This window comes from Eutrigla gurnardus (assembly GCF_963514095.1).
Source record: "Eutrigla gurnardus genome assembly, chromosome: 5".
Lineage (NCBI taxonomy): Eukaryota > Metazoa > Chordata > Actinopteri > Perciformes > Triglidae > Eutrigla > Eutrigla gurnardus.
The window spans coordinates 1,236,384-1,254,010 of NC_139919.1; the positions used below are offsets into that span (position 1 = coordinate 1,236,384).

The following is a 17,627-nucleotide window of genomic DNA, read 5'->3' on the forward strand; positions in this document are numbered from 1 at the left end:
GAAAAAGGTATGTGCCACTCAAAAATTCAGGATGGCGACCATTTTCTAGATGGTCACCCATCCATCCATCCATCCATTGTCTACTGCTTAACCTGTATTCAGGGTCGTGGGGGGGCTGACCATGTAAGGTTCACTGCATCATGGATTTCTTCCACAACTGTTACTTTCTCTAGCCACTCAAAAATGCAGGATGGATGTTGGTGAAAAAGTCTGGAAATTCTGTCACAGACTTGACTTTTTCTGGCCCAAACCTAAGCTGCCGACGCTCCTCACCACTGCTTTCTTTTGTCGGATGCTGAACTACATTAACGGGGGGTTTAGCTCAGGAGGTAGACCCTGCATGGTTGACTCTGCCATCGGTGTGTGAATGTGTGCGTGAATGGGTGAATGTCAGTCAACAATGTAAAGCGCTTTGGATAAAAGCGCTATATAAATGAGGATCATTTGGTGCCATGGAATGATGTTGTAGCAGTTGTTGCAGAAGGATTGTGGTCAATGTTGTCCATGACAGCAGAGGTGAACAGCCCTTTCCGTAGCACCGGTGGACAGACCACACCCTCCTCAACATACTTGCTTACTGTGGCATCTCCCAGTTGAGCTGATATCTCTAGCACCCGATCATCTGAGATACTCATACCATGTTCATGCAGCATTTCAAACAGACTTCTCTTCCTGGTTTTGGTGAACACAGACATACCAATGTATACTGGGAATGGAGTTTCTCTGTCTTTTGAATACCTGTGGGCAGCTGCTCCCTCTGTGTACCAGGAGAAGCAGTTGTACTGCAACAGTTGCGACTTTCATTTAACATTTTCACATCACCATTTGATAAATTGATGTAAAGATTTAAGAGAAATGGTGGCCATCTTGAAAAATGGTTGTCATCTTGATTTTTTTTTTCAGGGACAAGCACTGTTCTCCAAAAAAACATTCTTAAGAGAGTATTTTCACAAAATGTCATGCCTACATCACAGTTTGAAAGATCGACATAATGAGCATTTGACAGAAATAGCGGCCATATTGAAAAAATGGCCGCCATTTTTAATTTTTGGGTGGCCAATGACTTTTTCCCAAAAAGTGACCCTTAGAGAGTATCTGTGCCAAATTTCATGCTTTTATACCAAAGTGAACGATTCTCTTGAAATTTGCAATTAATCTGCTGCACTATTTGGAAATATTTAGTATATAAGGCTAACGACAGTAAAGCTCCTGTTTTTTTGAGGTTTTAAATGATCAGGTCTGTTGAGTTCAGTGTTAATTTCCTTAACGAAAACTATGACGAAATATGTTTGTCAAAAGCATTTTTTCTATGACTAAGACGAGACGATGACAAGCTAAAAATAGATCCTTGATGATAAAAACTATGATGAGATCTCTGCTTCGTTTTCGTTAACGAGATGGGACAGGACTAAAATGTTAATGGTGTGTTCTACGGACATTAAAAAAAAAACATGCGTTTTTTTTCCCTCTTAAACTAGAGAAACGGGGCTAAACAACGGTACCCTGCTTGCCCATGTGAGCGATGTATTTCTGACAACAAAACAAATGCGTAAAGTTGTAAAGATGTGACTAGATGTCTCCTCGTCTCCGTGGCGCATTTCTCCGTTTTGTTTATGTATATCGATCATTATTTTCATCCGCCATCTTGCTAGTGACGTATAGAGTTACGTTTATGCATCGGACGCTCGTATCGGCTCCCGTAGCGGCTTTTACAGCCAATCGGAAAGCCTGATTTACGCTTGGCTGTGAGTTGTTGTGTTTGCCCAAACGGGAGACACGGAGGAGTTCACAGCAGAGCAAATGACGGTCAAAGAGTTATTGTAGTGATAACGACTAAAACTAGACTAAAACTATGAAGAGTCAAAGAGTTATTGTAGTGATAACGACTAAAACTAGACTAAAACTATGAAGGTAAACAATGACTAAAATGTGACTAAAACTAATAAGCACTTTCGTCTAAAGACTAAGACTAAATCTAAAATAGCCGCCAAAATTAACACTGGTTGAGTTATCATAACGCTAGCGGCTAACGGCTAAAAACAGTAACGTAACACTGGAACTAGGCAACTAACATCATTGGTCCTGCCAAGATGTTAATTAAACAGGATAACACAACTTGTCTGAAAAGTCAACCAGCAATGAGACAGAACCAGTAGCAGCCTGCTCTACCAACTCTATTAGACCAGCTACCAGACAACCAGTAGCAGCCTGCTCTACCAACTCTATTAGACCAGCTACCAGACAGAACCAGTAGCGGTCTGCTCTACCAACTCTATTAGACTAGCTACCAGAGAGTACCAGTAGCAGCCTGCTCTACCAACTCTATTAGACTAGCTACCAGAGAGTACCAGTAGCAGCCTGCTCTACCAACTCTTATTAGACCAGCTACCAGACAGAACCAGTAGCAGCCTGCTCTACCAACTCTATTAGACCAGCTACCAGACAGAACCAGTAGCAGCCTGCTCTACCAACTCTATAACCAGTTACCAGACAGAACCAGTAGCGGCCTGCTCTACCAACTCTATTAGACCAGCTACCAGACAGAACCAGTAGCAGCCTGCTCTACCAACTCTATAACCAGTTACCAGACAGAACCAGTAGCAGCCTGCTCTACCAACTATATTAGACCAGCTACCAGACAGAACCAGTAGCAGCCTGTTCTGCAAACTCTATTAGACAGCTACCAGACAGAACCAGTAGCAGCCTGCTCTACCAACTCTATTAGACCAGAGACAGACAGAACCAGTAGCAGCCTGCTCTACCAACTCTATTAGACCAACTACCAGACAGAACCAGTAGGCCCTGCTCTACCAACTCTATTAGACCAACTACCAGACAGAACCAGTAGCAGCCTGCTCTACCAACTCTATTAGACCAGCTGCCAGACAGAACCGGTAGCAGTCTGCTCTCCCAACTCTATTAGACCAGCAATCAGACAGAACCAGCAGCAGCCTGATCTACCAACTCTATGAGACCAGCTACCAGACAGAACCAATAGCAGCCTGCTCTACCAACTCTATTAGACCAGCTACCAGACAGAACCAAATAGCAGCCTGCTCTACCAACTCTATTAGACCAGCTACCAGTCAGAACCAGTAGCAGCCTGCTCTACCAACTATTTCACCGGCAACGGAAATATGGTGCAGTCACCAGAAACACAGGACGTAAACAGGACTGTAGCTGAATCCATATAATATAAATTAAACACACCCCAAGTTATGTTACTGGGTTTTCTTTTCTTCTCACAGATCAGGACTTCTTAAAATGTGTTATTGATGTTGTTTGTATTGTTCTAATCTTTATTTTAAAAATTCTGCCTCTTTTTATTAATTTTCTCCCTGTGGTATCGAAAATTGTATCAAGTATTGAGTATTTCCTTATATTTCTTCTCTGCAATTTTTGGACTTTTTCATCTCCTGCTTTCTTTCAGCTACTGAAACTGTTTAACCATCAAAATGTTCAGCTCTTTAAGGATATGACCACTATGACTTTCCCATTTCCTAAAGGAAGAAAAGTCTTGTAATGCTCAAAATTGTATTTTTTCAAGTTATTTCATCAACACACCATACAGTTAATTTTTGTAACTTTTCCAGGTAGTATCTCTTGTGTTTTTTTTTACCATTACTACTACTACTGCTACTACTACTACAACTATTATTACTGCTGCTGCTGTTTCTGCTAGTACTGCTGCTACTACCACCAACTATTGCTGCTCATACTACTCCAACTACTACTTCTTCCACTACTGCTGCTATTGCTGCTGCTACTACTACTACTACTACTACTACTATTGTTATAACTACTACAACTACTTCTCCTTCTACTAGGTTTCACCGGTCCGGTTCGGTGTATGGGGCTTAACCGGTTTGACTTATGCAAACTGGTATTTGTCCTGGTGACACGTTCTGGAAAATGAAAAACATCAGCAACCTGTGCCGACGGCGTCACAGCACTAAATCCAACTTGCATTAGTAATAAGCAGCAATAATGACAAGTGATTAACATAATATTGTATTTATTTATAAACAGACTAACGGAGCCATCGCGAGTGTGTCTGAGGAATGCTGCAGAGCGAGCCGAGGCCAGCATGACAGAGATCACATTTCGGTGGGGGGGACCATGTGGTCTGGAGTCACTACACTCATTCATATGCACTCTCAGTCTCAATAAGTTTCACTAGGGAGCGGCTGCTGTGATAAGTGCGACACCTAGTGGTAAAAGTTGGTATACCGGTCCGGTCCGGTGTTTGGCTTAATATTAAACCGGTTTGAAAATGTTTCATCCAGCCCAAGCCTTCCTTCTACTAAAACTATTGCTGCTGTTATTGCTCCTGCTACTACTTCTACCACTCCTGCTCCTCATACTACTACTACTACTACTACTACTACTGCTAGACTTTCACAGTATAAATGTTAAGCTGCAGCTTTTTTTGCAATCTCTTAGCAATTATAAAGTATTATGATACGTTTATTTTATTATTGTTATAAAGCATTATGAATGAGTGCTTATAACTATAATTATACAGTGCTAGAATCAGACTACAGCTAATCCAAAATGCCACTACTAGAATCTAACAAAAAATAATACATTTTATCACGTTACTCCTGTTCACAGATCTCTGCATTGGCTTTTGGTTCGTTTCAGAATGAATTGCAAAACCTTACTCCTTGTCTCTAAAGCCCTAAACAACCTTGCCCCACATTACCTCCCTGACCTACCTATTCATAATTTAGTTAGCAGAAAAGGTTCGCTTCTGCAAATCATAGTTGTCATGTTGAATGTGGACGTTTCTTAACCAAAAATATGTTCCATTAGGGCATTTCATATCAGCTTTGTATCATGCTTGCAGAAACGCACAATGCCACATGATTAACATTGTGAAACAATGGGTAAGGCTTCTTGGTAAGGCTATTTGGTAAAGGGTAGGAAATCATCATGGTTTGTGTTACGAACAAGTGTAACAAAGTTAGACAACAACTATAAAGGATATCTCCTGGGTGAAAATCCTGTGTTTATTCGGACATCAATTCACCCCTACCACCCGTCCTTAGAGGACTTCCTTACTTGTTATGCTCGCTTGTTATTATGCCACTTAACTTTCAAAAAGGTTGCTTGACATACTCTCACCTGCTGTTGCTCGTTGGACTATGTCACTTCAAAAACATCCACATTCAACTTATCAATGGTTTCAGACACAAATTCAATTCACATCACTTATTCTTTCCTCCTCTCTCCAGGTGCCATGCTACTCTTATGGGCAGAAGCTATCCAAGCTGGCAATATTACGTATAGCCTGCAACTACATCCTGTCTCTGGCTCAGTTGGCTGAGCTGGACTACAGTTCAGACCACAGCAGTCTAAGCTTCTCCCAGTGTGTGGACCAGTGCACCAGAACCCTGCAGGCTGAGGGGAGGAGCAAGAAGAGGAAGGTGAGACTGTACTCCTTCTTTATCATACATTCTGAAATGGTGGCTGGGGCTCCAAGCAGACAGTATGAAGCAAATTCCCTCTGCGTCATAATTAGGCCCATACCACCAATGAAGTTGGGGTGGAGGACCCCATAGTTCTTCTAAACATTATTATTAGGGTCTGCCAAATAGAAGTTAGTAAAGGGTCTATTGAAACCTGCTATTACACACATTTAATAGCATTTTTGAGAGGCTTACTGTCAAAATCTCACCAAACTTGGTAGGTGTATCAGGACTGATGAAGAATTTGATATTCTCTGGGTCTTCATGCTAGTAAGGGCAAAATGTCTCAACAGTGCCCCCTAAAAGTCTCTAAATTTAGAGAAATTTAGAAAAAAAGTCTTGAGTTTTTCGTGGAACTACCTTGCTGTGTCATGGCTGCCATTAGCTATGACAGAGGAGGTTTTTGTAATTCCAATTTACATTGTCCAATCAACCTCACAGTTCTCATGAGTCCACGTCTGAACACGTCTATATGACAATATTGACTCATAGTAGTGCCCCCTACACTTCAGCCCTGCTCATTTCCAAGTGCATAGGTGCACAATATGACTGGGGATGTGATCTAAACTAGTTTTTCCGTTTCATTTTGAAGGCTTATATACTCCTATTTGAAAGGTAAGTTTAGGTATATGAATCCATTTAAAATAAAATAGACTATTTTAAGAGAAAATGGAAGTGCAATGACAATGTGTCCTCGTGTTTACTGTTTACATGTGGGCTGTTTTGAGAGTTTTACTTTTCCATAAAGCCATGTTACAAATAACATACATTTCGTACTGTGGAAGAAAACTCTTCAGGTCCAATTCTGTGGCTGGTTCAGATAAGGTTTAATCACTGTCAGTGGAAAAAGGAGTTCACAGCGTTGTCATAAAATCCTTTCTGACAAGAGTGGGGTTAGTCAGAGTTTCAGAGGACATGGAAGAAGGTGTGATGAGTGGATTTGCATTGACTCAATACATGTCTCTTCCAAGAGGAAGAGACTTCCTGAGAAGTCGAAGGTGTGGCTGCTCTCGGGGTAGCCTTGTTTCTCTACACTATGGGCCCTAGTTTCGTAGACTAGGCGTAGTCAGCGCGCAGCGCACCTGCGCCACGCCGACGGTGTGTGTCTGCCTGGACTTTGCAAGTTTCGTGCACCGCGCAGGCTAGGGCAGGCACGCCTCCCGTCACTCCCACCAGCGCAAGTGGGAAAGAGGGAGGAGAAGAAGGCGTGAGTAGGAGACAAGGAGGAGACGAGGCGTGGGCTGGGATTAACACAGCCGATTCAGATCTTCACCAATCAAATGAGCTCCTCTCCTCACCTTTAATGCATTAGGGGAGGTTCAGTGCAAGTTTCGTCACTTGACAACCCAATGACAGAAGCAGCGCCGCCGCTCCCACCACGCGCATCACGCGCTGTGCGTGCGTATCATAATAATAACAATGCCGATATTATAAAAAAACAGGAGAGAGAGAGGGAGATGTTTTGGTCCGAGAGTTTCCGTTATGCGTGCAATCCGCCTTTGATCTGACGTCAGATGTGACGGGACAATCTATATAGATATAAATTCACGTGTTGATTCAATTAGTTGCATTAAATAGTGTTTGTTGTGATTATTTATTGCATTTAAATGTGCCTGGAACTGTGGAAACCTGCCTGTGAGGTCTTGGCGACGTGTGCGCACTGCGCGCCGGTCAGCCAAACTGCCACTCCGCCAGCTGTAATTCACCTTGAATGAATGGACTTCATTTGTGCCTTGCGCCTTACGCCAAGAGTAGACCAGGTTGGAGCTGGCGGGCTTTCAGCGAAGTCTCTGCGAGGCTTTTTGCCACGAAACTTCCGCTATGCCAAGCTGAATCTGTGACGCCTCCCCCTGCTGCGCTGCCACACCCATCTTGGCGCAGGCAATCCACCAAACTGCCAAACTGACCGTGCGCAAGGCTGCGCGGGTCAAAACTCGCATTACGCCGGCTCCGCCACCCTGCGCCGCCCTGCGCTGCGCCACGAAACTAGGGCCCAATGTCACAACAGGGGCCATTCATCAGGCCTTGTTCAATCATGTGAGATATGGATGTTTCGGAGTTGGTGCAGGAAGGGGGGAAAGACCAAAAGATCTTCTTATCAGTATAACAAAAGTTAACCACAATTAAATAGAAGCAGCAGGACATTTGATCAGTACAAGAGAAATTAATATTAAGATGAGATTAAAATAAAACTGTTAGGTAACACATTTTCTTCTACAAACATTTAAATAATAATAAACAGTGTTGGGCATGTTACTTTAAAAATGTAATTAGTTACAGTTACTAGTTAATTCTCCCAAAAAGTAACAACAAAACTTAAAATACATGTGCATGTTCAATTATATATGATAAATCTGAATATTATAATGAAATGTACACTTAATAAAATACATTATTAACAGAAGCAGTGTACACATATCTAAACTATTTTAATGTTGCTGTGGGACAATGTGAGACGAGCCTCCAATCAAATTTAATGTATTATTGTAGATATTATAATTACTATGTTTATATAGGCTGGGTGAACCCTGCCTGAACTTCCGGGAAATTTGGATTTCGCTCGGCAGTTTAGGCTGGACACCCTCAGGCTTACTTTCGCTGTTACATTGCCAGAATCTTTGGCTCCAATCAGAAACGGCCATTCTCTCCTGGCACGCTCTGATTGGTTGTAGGACTATCCAATTGCGTACGGAGTCATTTGAACGATGCCCATTGATCCCGCCTCTTGAGCAGTAGAAACAAAGCGCGGCTGGACACCCTGCAGGCTTACTTTCGCTGTTACATTGCCAGAATCTTTGGCTCCAATCAGAAACGGCCATTCTCTCCTGGCACGCTCTGATTGGTTGTAGGACTATCCAATTGCGTACGGAGTCATTTGAACGATGCCCATTGATCCCGCCTCTTGAGCAGTAGAAACAAAGCGCAGCTTCCCCAGACTAATGTTCAATCTTAAAAGATTGACCTTAGTATGGTGAAAACCAGACTAATGTTTATATAGTGGATCAGTTAAAATAACACAATAGATGTTTTGGAACTTTTGATATTTATTGCACCAGGCCACAACTGGGCATTTCTCTGTGTAACTTCAGAGCGAACTAAGTGACAGGGCTGAGGGTCAGGCTGAGCCAATCAGATTGAACAAAAAGGGGAGCAGTCCAAGTTGGGAGGGGCCGTCCAGCCGTGTGCATCCCCCCTCTAAATTGACAGTATTAAACTGGCCCAGTCTGGCTGCCGCTGTCTGCGGATGTGAGAGCCAGGCCAGCCAGTGTTGCAGCTGAGGGCTGTACCGTCACCTGTTTTAATACCTCCATGATTGGAACTGACATCTGAAATTGAAATATGACCGCCACGTAATGGACCAGCCGTTTGGAAAATTAGAGATTATGGAGATATGAAACTCTCTTTCTGGAACCAAAAAAACAGATTATCCCTCTTCGCAGGGTTAACAAACTCAGAGTTTTAACAAAACCTGCTTTCCAGAATACAATCTGGTGGCTGTATTTAAGCCAGGCATCAGCTGAAAACAAAAGTGTACTTTCACAAAAAAATGGCCCCTAGCAGCCAATCGGTGTGGCTTTCTGGTGGATCATAATCACAAGACAAATCTGACGTTTTTGGCCAAAAAGCAAAGTCTTTGGGGAAATACTTTGACAAGAACATACATATATGTCAGTGTGATGCTAAAATGTTAAATTGCACTGTTTTGATTTCCGCATTGGTGCATTAAAAGCTTGGAATCTCTCATTTCTAGCAATAATAAGCATTTTATTGAAGACTGAGGAGAAAATGATCTTTGATCTTTTGAATATAACTTTTTCACATATAACACAACATTTATATTTATGCACAATTGGTTTATATCACACTAGTACAAGTTACATGACCCAAATGCACAACCACATGGCGGCTGGAGAGCATTAGAAAAACCTTTAATTGCAAATGATCCGTACACGGTAAAGCAGTCAGCAGAGCAAACTAATCCAAAAGGGGATGAGTCAAATGAGTATTCAAAACAGAGCGAGGACACAAACACTATGAACACTAGGTAAAACTCAGACTCAGGCTGGAAAGCTTTCTCATGACGAAAAAAGACAGACTAAATACAACAGAAGACAGGGAGACAACGAGGCACAGGTGAGACACTTTAGGGCATGTAGGTAATCAATTAGGAGGAAACACACATGAGGTCAAAATTTGGTAGGCACCGTTATGACACGTTAACTTAAAAAAAAGTACCTTTAGGCCATGCTCTAAAGCCAACAGTTGGTCAGTTATTTTAAATTGTGTACCTATTTTGAGTGTATTTTTGAGTGTGTTTAAAGAACTCCTCCTACAAAATTGATCAGATCGACTTCAAATTTGATCAGGACAGAAACTTTTTAAAACATAATCTTGACTTTACATGGTCCAACCTGCCCCAAATTTCACATGCTGGATAGGAGTCTACCCCAGGAGACATTTTAGGGCACCCTCACTCTAGGCAATCCGTACCGTGCTTAAGCACACTTAACCCCCAAAGTCCAGTTTGTTTGACTAGTGCAAATGCTCCGTACCGTGCTCAAGCACAGTACACTTCCTTGGCCCTGGCATGGTTGGAAGAAATAGGCTTCAGCACGGTATAGTTGCTCTTTGCACGTGTACGCAAGGTAAATTCAAGAGGTTACAGTGCACAGGCCTGTTTGGGCCTGGAGTGATGTGAATGCAGGCCACGGCATGGTACAGGGCAACTGGGCCTAGAGTGAGTGCGCCCTTAATGCTCAGTCATAGTCCAGTGTTGTCCACATTAATATGGTGTATAATTAGTGTAGGTGTTCTCTACATAGTAGACAGGGGAAATGCTACAAAATCTGCATAATTTCCAGTGCCACACACTGGAGTTGGTGTCCCACCAGAGCACCAGAGACCAAGTTGCCAATCTATCATTACCTTCACCTTTAATTTTGTTTTGGCAGTCTGTGTCGACAGAAGGTGTAGTGTTTCCATGCACCAGATTCCCTTTAGAAAACACCTAATTAAACTGCAGCAGTCTGACATTCTGCATCCGTTAACTCCAGCAATATGGCCGAGGCCTCAATCAACTTGGTGTCAGCCCCCATATACATACAGTCTTCATGTACATACATGATATTTGTGGGCTGCTGTAAAGCTCAAGGACACTTCAACATATGGAAAATCTGATACGGGTATCGAACCGCCATCCTTAAAAGATGCCCCAGCATTAGGAATGATTATATAAAATTAGCCAATCATCTCACTGATGGTCTTTTTTTATGTAGGTCATATAGAGCAGTCATTCCCATTGACTGGATCTGTACCCACAGGTGGGGTGCAGGAGATTTTATTTGGCTCTCCAAATAAATTATCAGATTTTCTTCCATAATCTTCAACATTCACAGCTGCACTACACCTTTTATCCCCATGAGGCCGCCAGTTCTGATAATTGTAGCCTACTTATAGCCAGTGTTGGGCAAGTTACTCTAAAAAAGTAACTAGTTAAAGTACTAGTTACTTCTCCCAGAAAGTAACTAAAGTAGTTACTGAGTTACAAATTTTAAAAGTAACTAGTTACTTTGGAAAGTAACTATTGCGTTACTTTCAAATAATTTTTAAATACTGATGTGTCAAATAATTTGGACCCCATCTCCATCCCTCTTTGACAGAACTTAAAATACATGTGCGTGTTCAATTATTTATGATAAATCTGAGTATTATAATGGAATGGATACTCAATACATTGCAAACAGAAATCCACAGTGCACAAATCTAAACCATTTTATTGGAGATATTATAATTACTATGCTTATAAAGTGGATTGATAAAAATAACACAATATATCTTTTGGAACTTTTGATATTTATTGCACCTCAACGGGTCACAAATTAGCCAAATTAAATTATGCTTGTTAATTTATCAGATTATTGAGAGCTTTGTAAATGATGAGGATGATCTTGAAGTGGATATGCTACTTTATTGGGAGCCAGAGAAGGTGTTGCAGGATGGGTGTAACGCATTTCTTTGAGTAATTTACACTTTGACTTCTAAAGAAGTCTCTTATGTCTACTTTTCTTTTTTTAGACATCCTGGCGCGCGCACACATACGCGCGTGCACATACGCACATGGACACCGATTCAAACGTTAATGTAAATGAAACCTCTGATATCAACATCCTTCTAGCTTACGTGAACCAGGCAGAACAAACTCCCAACTTACAGTAGCGGACTCCTGTAGGACTCCTGACCGCAGACAAGCAGACCGTCGGTGTGCAAGCAAGATGGAGTGACAGCGGGGACGGCCAATCACACAAGAAACGGCAGAGCCAATCGAGGAGCTTGTGGGCAGTCTAAACTAAGGGAAACAGGCTTCAGCTTGAGCGGCCGTCTTCCGCTTGGTCCTAGCGCTTGACGCGTCTCTGTTTACTACAGCGTAACATTTGTTATTTTCTGCCTTCAATGTAGTAACGCGACACATTTTTTGGCAGTAACGATAACGGCATTATAATAATGAGATAAGTAATCAATTAGATTACTCTTTACTGAAAAAAGTAACGGCGTTACTAACGCCGCTACTTATAACGCCGTTATTTCCATCACTGCTAATAGCATTGAATGTAATATGAAGGTGTACGTTCCGTTTGTTTTACTGATGTTTGACATATAATAACACATGCATGAAACACATTTTTGATTTATAAAACATATCTCTTCTAAATGGCAGGTTAACCCATTCAAGTATATTTATGATGATGTGACTCTAACTTTATAGCATATACCAGCATATACCTGTAAAGTGTAGTTAATTTGATGCAAAAGTACTGAAAAAAGTATTAGTAGTAACTAGGGATGTGCAGAGCCAATACTTTGCATCATAGTTGATCCGATACTGGCAGAGCTGATATTGGGTATCAGGGGAAAAAATCTGATCTATAAACCTTGAGGGGATCTCCCCTTGCTGAGTCATAGACACACACCTGCACTTGCAAACCAATCACTGCGGTTACCTTAAAAATGAGCATGACGCTGCCAGCCAAGATGGCGCAGTGCACTGGGGAAGAGGAGAGAGCGTGCCTACAGGTAGAAGTTGACTGGCGTCCCCTGTTCTTTGTTCAGTACTGCTGTTCTCTGGATCAGAGTTGGAAGAGACAAGTTTGGAGCTGAAGCAGGGGAAATTCCCTCACTGACTGACTGACGTAAAACACGGACTGGGCTAAACTCATGTGACACATTAATTCTAGTAAAACTGAGAAAAAAGCTGGTTTTCTTCTTTTTTTTTTGTTTCCCTTATATTTGCTAGCCATGATTTGAGGAGCATTCTCTTTTTAATTTAATGGCTGATGAACTGATTGAAGATTATATGTGTGGATTTGGAGTGACTTAAAGCATTTTTTCTGTTAGGTTTTCTGGCAATAAAAATATCACCCTAGTACATTTAGTAGTAACTAATCGTGGTTATTTGTAACATAATATAGTGTATTGATAAAACTGATAACTGATAAATAGCATAGATTGTATCAGCCTCCAAACACTTCCTTTATGTAGTTGAAGTGAGTATATGCTTAAAACAGTAATGTCAGTGTTCTATCACAGGCAGAGCAAATGGTCACACTGAGCCAGACAAGAGCTACATAACACTTGAACCACATACTCTGACCAACAAATTAGCTTTCCTGCTAAAGTCTCCTACTCAATTTAACATCAACACATGTCTTGTTCTGCCCCATAGCTTGTTGAATGAGCCACCAAGTATTCACCAGGGGAAATTGCACTGCTAATGTCATTTTTTTCTGCTAGCTGCAGCACATTAAGCAGCATGTAAATATCATTTAGCAGTTTGTTTATTCTTGCATTATGTAACATCTGACTCTGTAGCCTGCTACGCATTCACATTCAAAAGAACAAAACGTTTTTTTGGCCTTTTTTTTTCTAAATTAACAAGATCATTATCTTGCTTTATATAAAACTTGCTCTGCTTTTTCTGAATCCATACTTCCTTTTAGTAATACAAAACTATTAACAACACACTGACATTATTTGTCAATACAAAAAGGGACAAGTACATGTTATTTCACATACATTCACCGCCCGTGTGGTTAAGCAAATATATTTCAAAGTGAACAAGCCCTGATGAAAAGGTTTTCATTTATATGCTACAGTCACAGAGTACAGCTTTCTCATCCAGCTTCACACTCATGCAGTCATATTGCTCTTTTAGATGTAACCTAGCTGAAGGTTTTTTCCCTACTTGCTGGCTGTTTCTCTCTACGTGCCTGTGTGTGTAAGTGTGTGTGCATGTGTGCGCGCATGTATGTGTTCTCAAAGTTCCAGACACCAGATGTTTAGAGTGGAGGGGAAGTGGAGCTGGCGCCATGAAGGGCAGAGGGCAGCGAGAAGGCACGCGAACTGAAACCACACAAACACACGCATGCACATAAGCAGACACACACACACAAAGGCGCGCGCACACACACACACACACACTTGGCACATTCTTCAGCAGTCCCTTCAACACATTCCCCCACTCTGCCTCTCCAGGCCATCTGCTCCAACATACTTCAAAACAACAAGGGGAAAAAACACAGTCATCATCAGCCTGTCAGACATCAGCAGCTGGTGGTAGTGTGTGTGTGTGTGTGTGTGTGTGTGTGTGTGTGTGTGTGTGTGTGTGTGTGTGTGTGTGTGTGTGTGTGTGTGTGTGTGTGTGTGAGAGAGAGAGGGGTGGGGGGGATACTTTTTTTTTTCATTTTCCTCAGAGCCACTGAGTCTGTGTGCACAGTTTTTCACTTCATTGAGATATCATTTTTGCACCACTATGAACCTGGAACCGTTCTGAACAAAAAAGAAACACAAATCTTTGAGCTAATCTTCCAATCACATCAGCTTCAGAGTTCCCCATTCTCACATATACAGTAGCATTGATGGAAGAAGTAGAGAGGAACTTCAGACTAAATTATCTTTTTTGTGCTTTACACATAATCATATAGATTCATGTTGGCACCTAATTTAAATGCAGGTAATTTAAAACAACAACAGCTTTTTGTGCTCAAAATTGGGCAAGCCAATTACTGTTATATTCAGTTCAGTTTTATTTATGGTGCAACAAGTTATTTCAGGACAATTTACCCATCGAGCAGGACAAGAACACACATGATTTTCAGAGTCAATGAATTTTCAAGTCCCAACATCACAAGGAGGAAGCATTAAGGAGCGTTCGCATGACCAAATTGCATGTAAAATTAATGCACAGACATGATTTATGTGGTGCAAATCGTATGTTGGACACGACGGACGCGAATGAGGTGAAAGGTTTCATCTCAAGCAACAAATTGACGCAAAGCCAACCAGCGTTGAGATTCTCCTCGTGTCGTCACTTATCCCTGAATCAGTAATAGAGGTAAACACAGCTTAGCGGTGTGTGGTCTGTGGTGTTAGCATAGCTTAGCTCTAAGCGAGCCGAACGCCATTGCCAAAACAAGCATTTTGTTGTTCCTGTATCGTCTTAATGGACCGACTAAACAAACCATGACTTTGGGCTTTTTTCATCGTTACTTCGGCATACTCTTTATCCGTGTATTGCAGTAAAATCAAAAAAATGTTTTTTTATTTTGGAGCATAGCGACCGCTGTTGTGAACCAGCCAATCTCTGGCTTGCTATTCAGAGTAAATACAGCTCAATGAAATTCACCCATCCCCCCCATACACAGAAAATGTCTGCTAATGGAGAGAAGTCAGAATTTACGGAAGCCCTAAACAGCCATGCATACATACATTTTTATTTCCTCTGTTTTCCCGTGATAACGAGATAATACCTCAGTTTTCTCGTGATAACGAGATCGTTTTCCTCCGTTTTCCCGTGATAACGAGATCATTTTCCTCTGTTTTCCCATGATAACAAGATAGTTTTCGCCAGCTCTAGGGAGTCCTGGTTGTTTCAAACTTCTTTTATTTTGAAATTATGAAGAGAAGATAAAAGAAGAGTTTTTTAATGGATTGATGCTGCCTTGTTAGATGTTTTCTTGTTCAGACTCTCCGATCCATTGAAGGATTACTTGGCTCCTCTTGATATTCCACAAGATTTACATTTACATTTAGGTCATTTAGCAGACACTTTTGTCCAAGGCGACTTACGATACACAGTACAGTACATTTGTCAAAAGAAAGAAACAAAGAAACCACAACATATCATTGCCGATAAAGTAAGAGCGAAAAAGTAGAAACGTGTTAGGTCCTCATCTGAGTAAAGTAGTAACAGTTCAGCAAGGATACTTTAAGTACAACAGTGCTATGATCTAAGTGCTATAGGTGAGAACATAGAACAAGTGTGTGTGCTTTTTGTGTGGAAGTGAGTCATGCTATGCAGAGTCGAGGTAAAGTCTGAACAGGTGAGTCTTGAGCCTTTTTCGGGAGATGGCAAGTGACTCTGCTGTCCTGACATTGGTCGGGAGTTCGTTCCACCACTGAGGCGCCAGAACAGAGAAGAGTCTGGACTTTGCAGAGCGACATTTGTTTGATTGCAGCGATGGTAGTACCAGCCGGCCAGCTGAAGTAGAGGAGCAAAGTGCTTGCGTCGGGCGTGTGGTTTGTTTGAAGGTAGATGGGTGCCGTTCCATTGATGGCCTTGAAGGCCAGTGCCATCGATTTGAATTGGATGCATGCTGCAACGGGGAGCCAGTGGAGGTCACGGAGGAGGGGGGTCACATGGGAGAATTTTGGTAAATTGGGCAAACAAGGCATGCTGCAGCGTTCTGGATACGCTGCAATGGTTTAGTCACCGAGGCCGGGAGTCCAGCCAGGAGAGAGTTGCAGTAGTCAAGGCGGGAAATGACCAGTGCTTGGACCAGGAGTTGCGTTGCGTCCTTTGTGAGGAAATTCCGAATCCTGCGGATATTGTAGAGGGCAAATCTGCAGGATCGGGTAACAGCAGTGATGTTGGGGGTGCAGGATAGTTGGTCATCGAGGATTACACCCAGCTTCTTCGCAGTTGACGAAGGCAATACTGCAATTTGTCAGGTATGATGTGAACCAGGTTAGAGCAGAGTCAGTGATGCCAAGTTCAGCCAGGGTGGAGACGAGGATTTGGATTTAAATTCCCTGATTGCCATGACAATCAAGATTGAAGAGGCAATCACTTCTAGGGCCAGTTGTTCAAAAAACGTAATCCAGATCAAAGTTATCCAGATTTGGAAATCCCTTTTTTTGATATCCAGAATCAGGTAATCCGTCTTACTTTTAAGACGGTTTTTCAAAGCAACATTGGATTGGATCACCCTGATCCAGATACACAGTTATCAGGATGACCAAATCTGGATTACCAGCTATGTAAAGAACAGGTAGAAGAGCCAGAATGGGGTCACTTTAACCCTATGAGCCCTAGGCTGTTTTAAGGGCATTTTCGCTACCTTTAGTTAGAAGCATTTATCCTGGTCATTGTAAGTGCCATTCACACATGCTACATATTGTGTTTTTTTTTCAGCACAGTCTAGGCTACCCAGATCTGCCACAATATCATGTATTCATACTTGCATTGATTTGATTTTGATTTTTAAATAATAAAAATACTGAACATGTAGTAACAATAGTTGATTATTTTTACAATTATTTTTGACAGGTTCATATCTGATCATTGTTTCTTTGACATTAATATAGAGTGATGAATGACAGTGACAGAGATGAAAATTTGAATATATAATTAGGGCCACGGGGCAATCGCACCGAGCACTGGCCCCCTACAGCTATGAAATAGCTGAGGGGAACCAGTGCTCGGGGCGAAGCCCCGAGCACTACTGTTATTCATAGGATTTTTTCCTAGTTTTTATTATTTTTCCTACGGAATTTCGAGTGCCTTAAACTTCTACAGCTATAAGAGTTGTAGGACAAATTAGTCTTGTGGCGCTAACGGTGCGAAAATCTTGGCGATAGGAGTTTCGATGTGAACGTGGCAAGCTTTTGTTCGGAGCCTCCGCAAAGGGGGAATGGAGCGATAGAGAGAAGCAGAGAGAGGCTCCAAAGCAGTCATACACCTGCAGCAAGGGCCGTTGCTATGGTGACAGCACTGTGGGGCTCTGATCTTCATAACTGACAGCAGGTGTGCTCTGATTGGTGGACAGGAAGGAGCAGTCCGTGGGAAATGTAGTCCATCGTCAACTCAGCCATACTTTCACC

General features: G+C 42.0%; 1 protein-coding gene across 2 annotated transcripts in view; it reads left to right on the plus strand.

Annotated features, from left to right (window-relative positions):
• Positions 1–17,627, plus strand: part of atoh8 (atonal bHLH transcription factor 8) — a 41,242-nt gene that overhangs the window by 12,865 nt on the left and 10,750 nt on the right. Inside the window, exons 3-4 of one of the 2 annotated variants that reach the window (XM_084009570.1) lie at positions 4,030–4,107; positions 5,238–5,429. In XM_084009570.1, coding sequence (XP_083865696.1) covers positions 4,030–4,107; positions 5,238–5,429 — 270 coding nt within the window. The remainder of the gene's footprint in view (positions 1–4,029; positions 4,108–5,237; positions 5,430–17,627) is intronic. The other variant, XM_084009571.1, reaches the window with a different exon arrangement.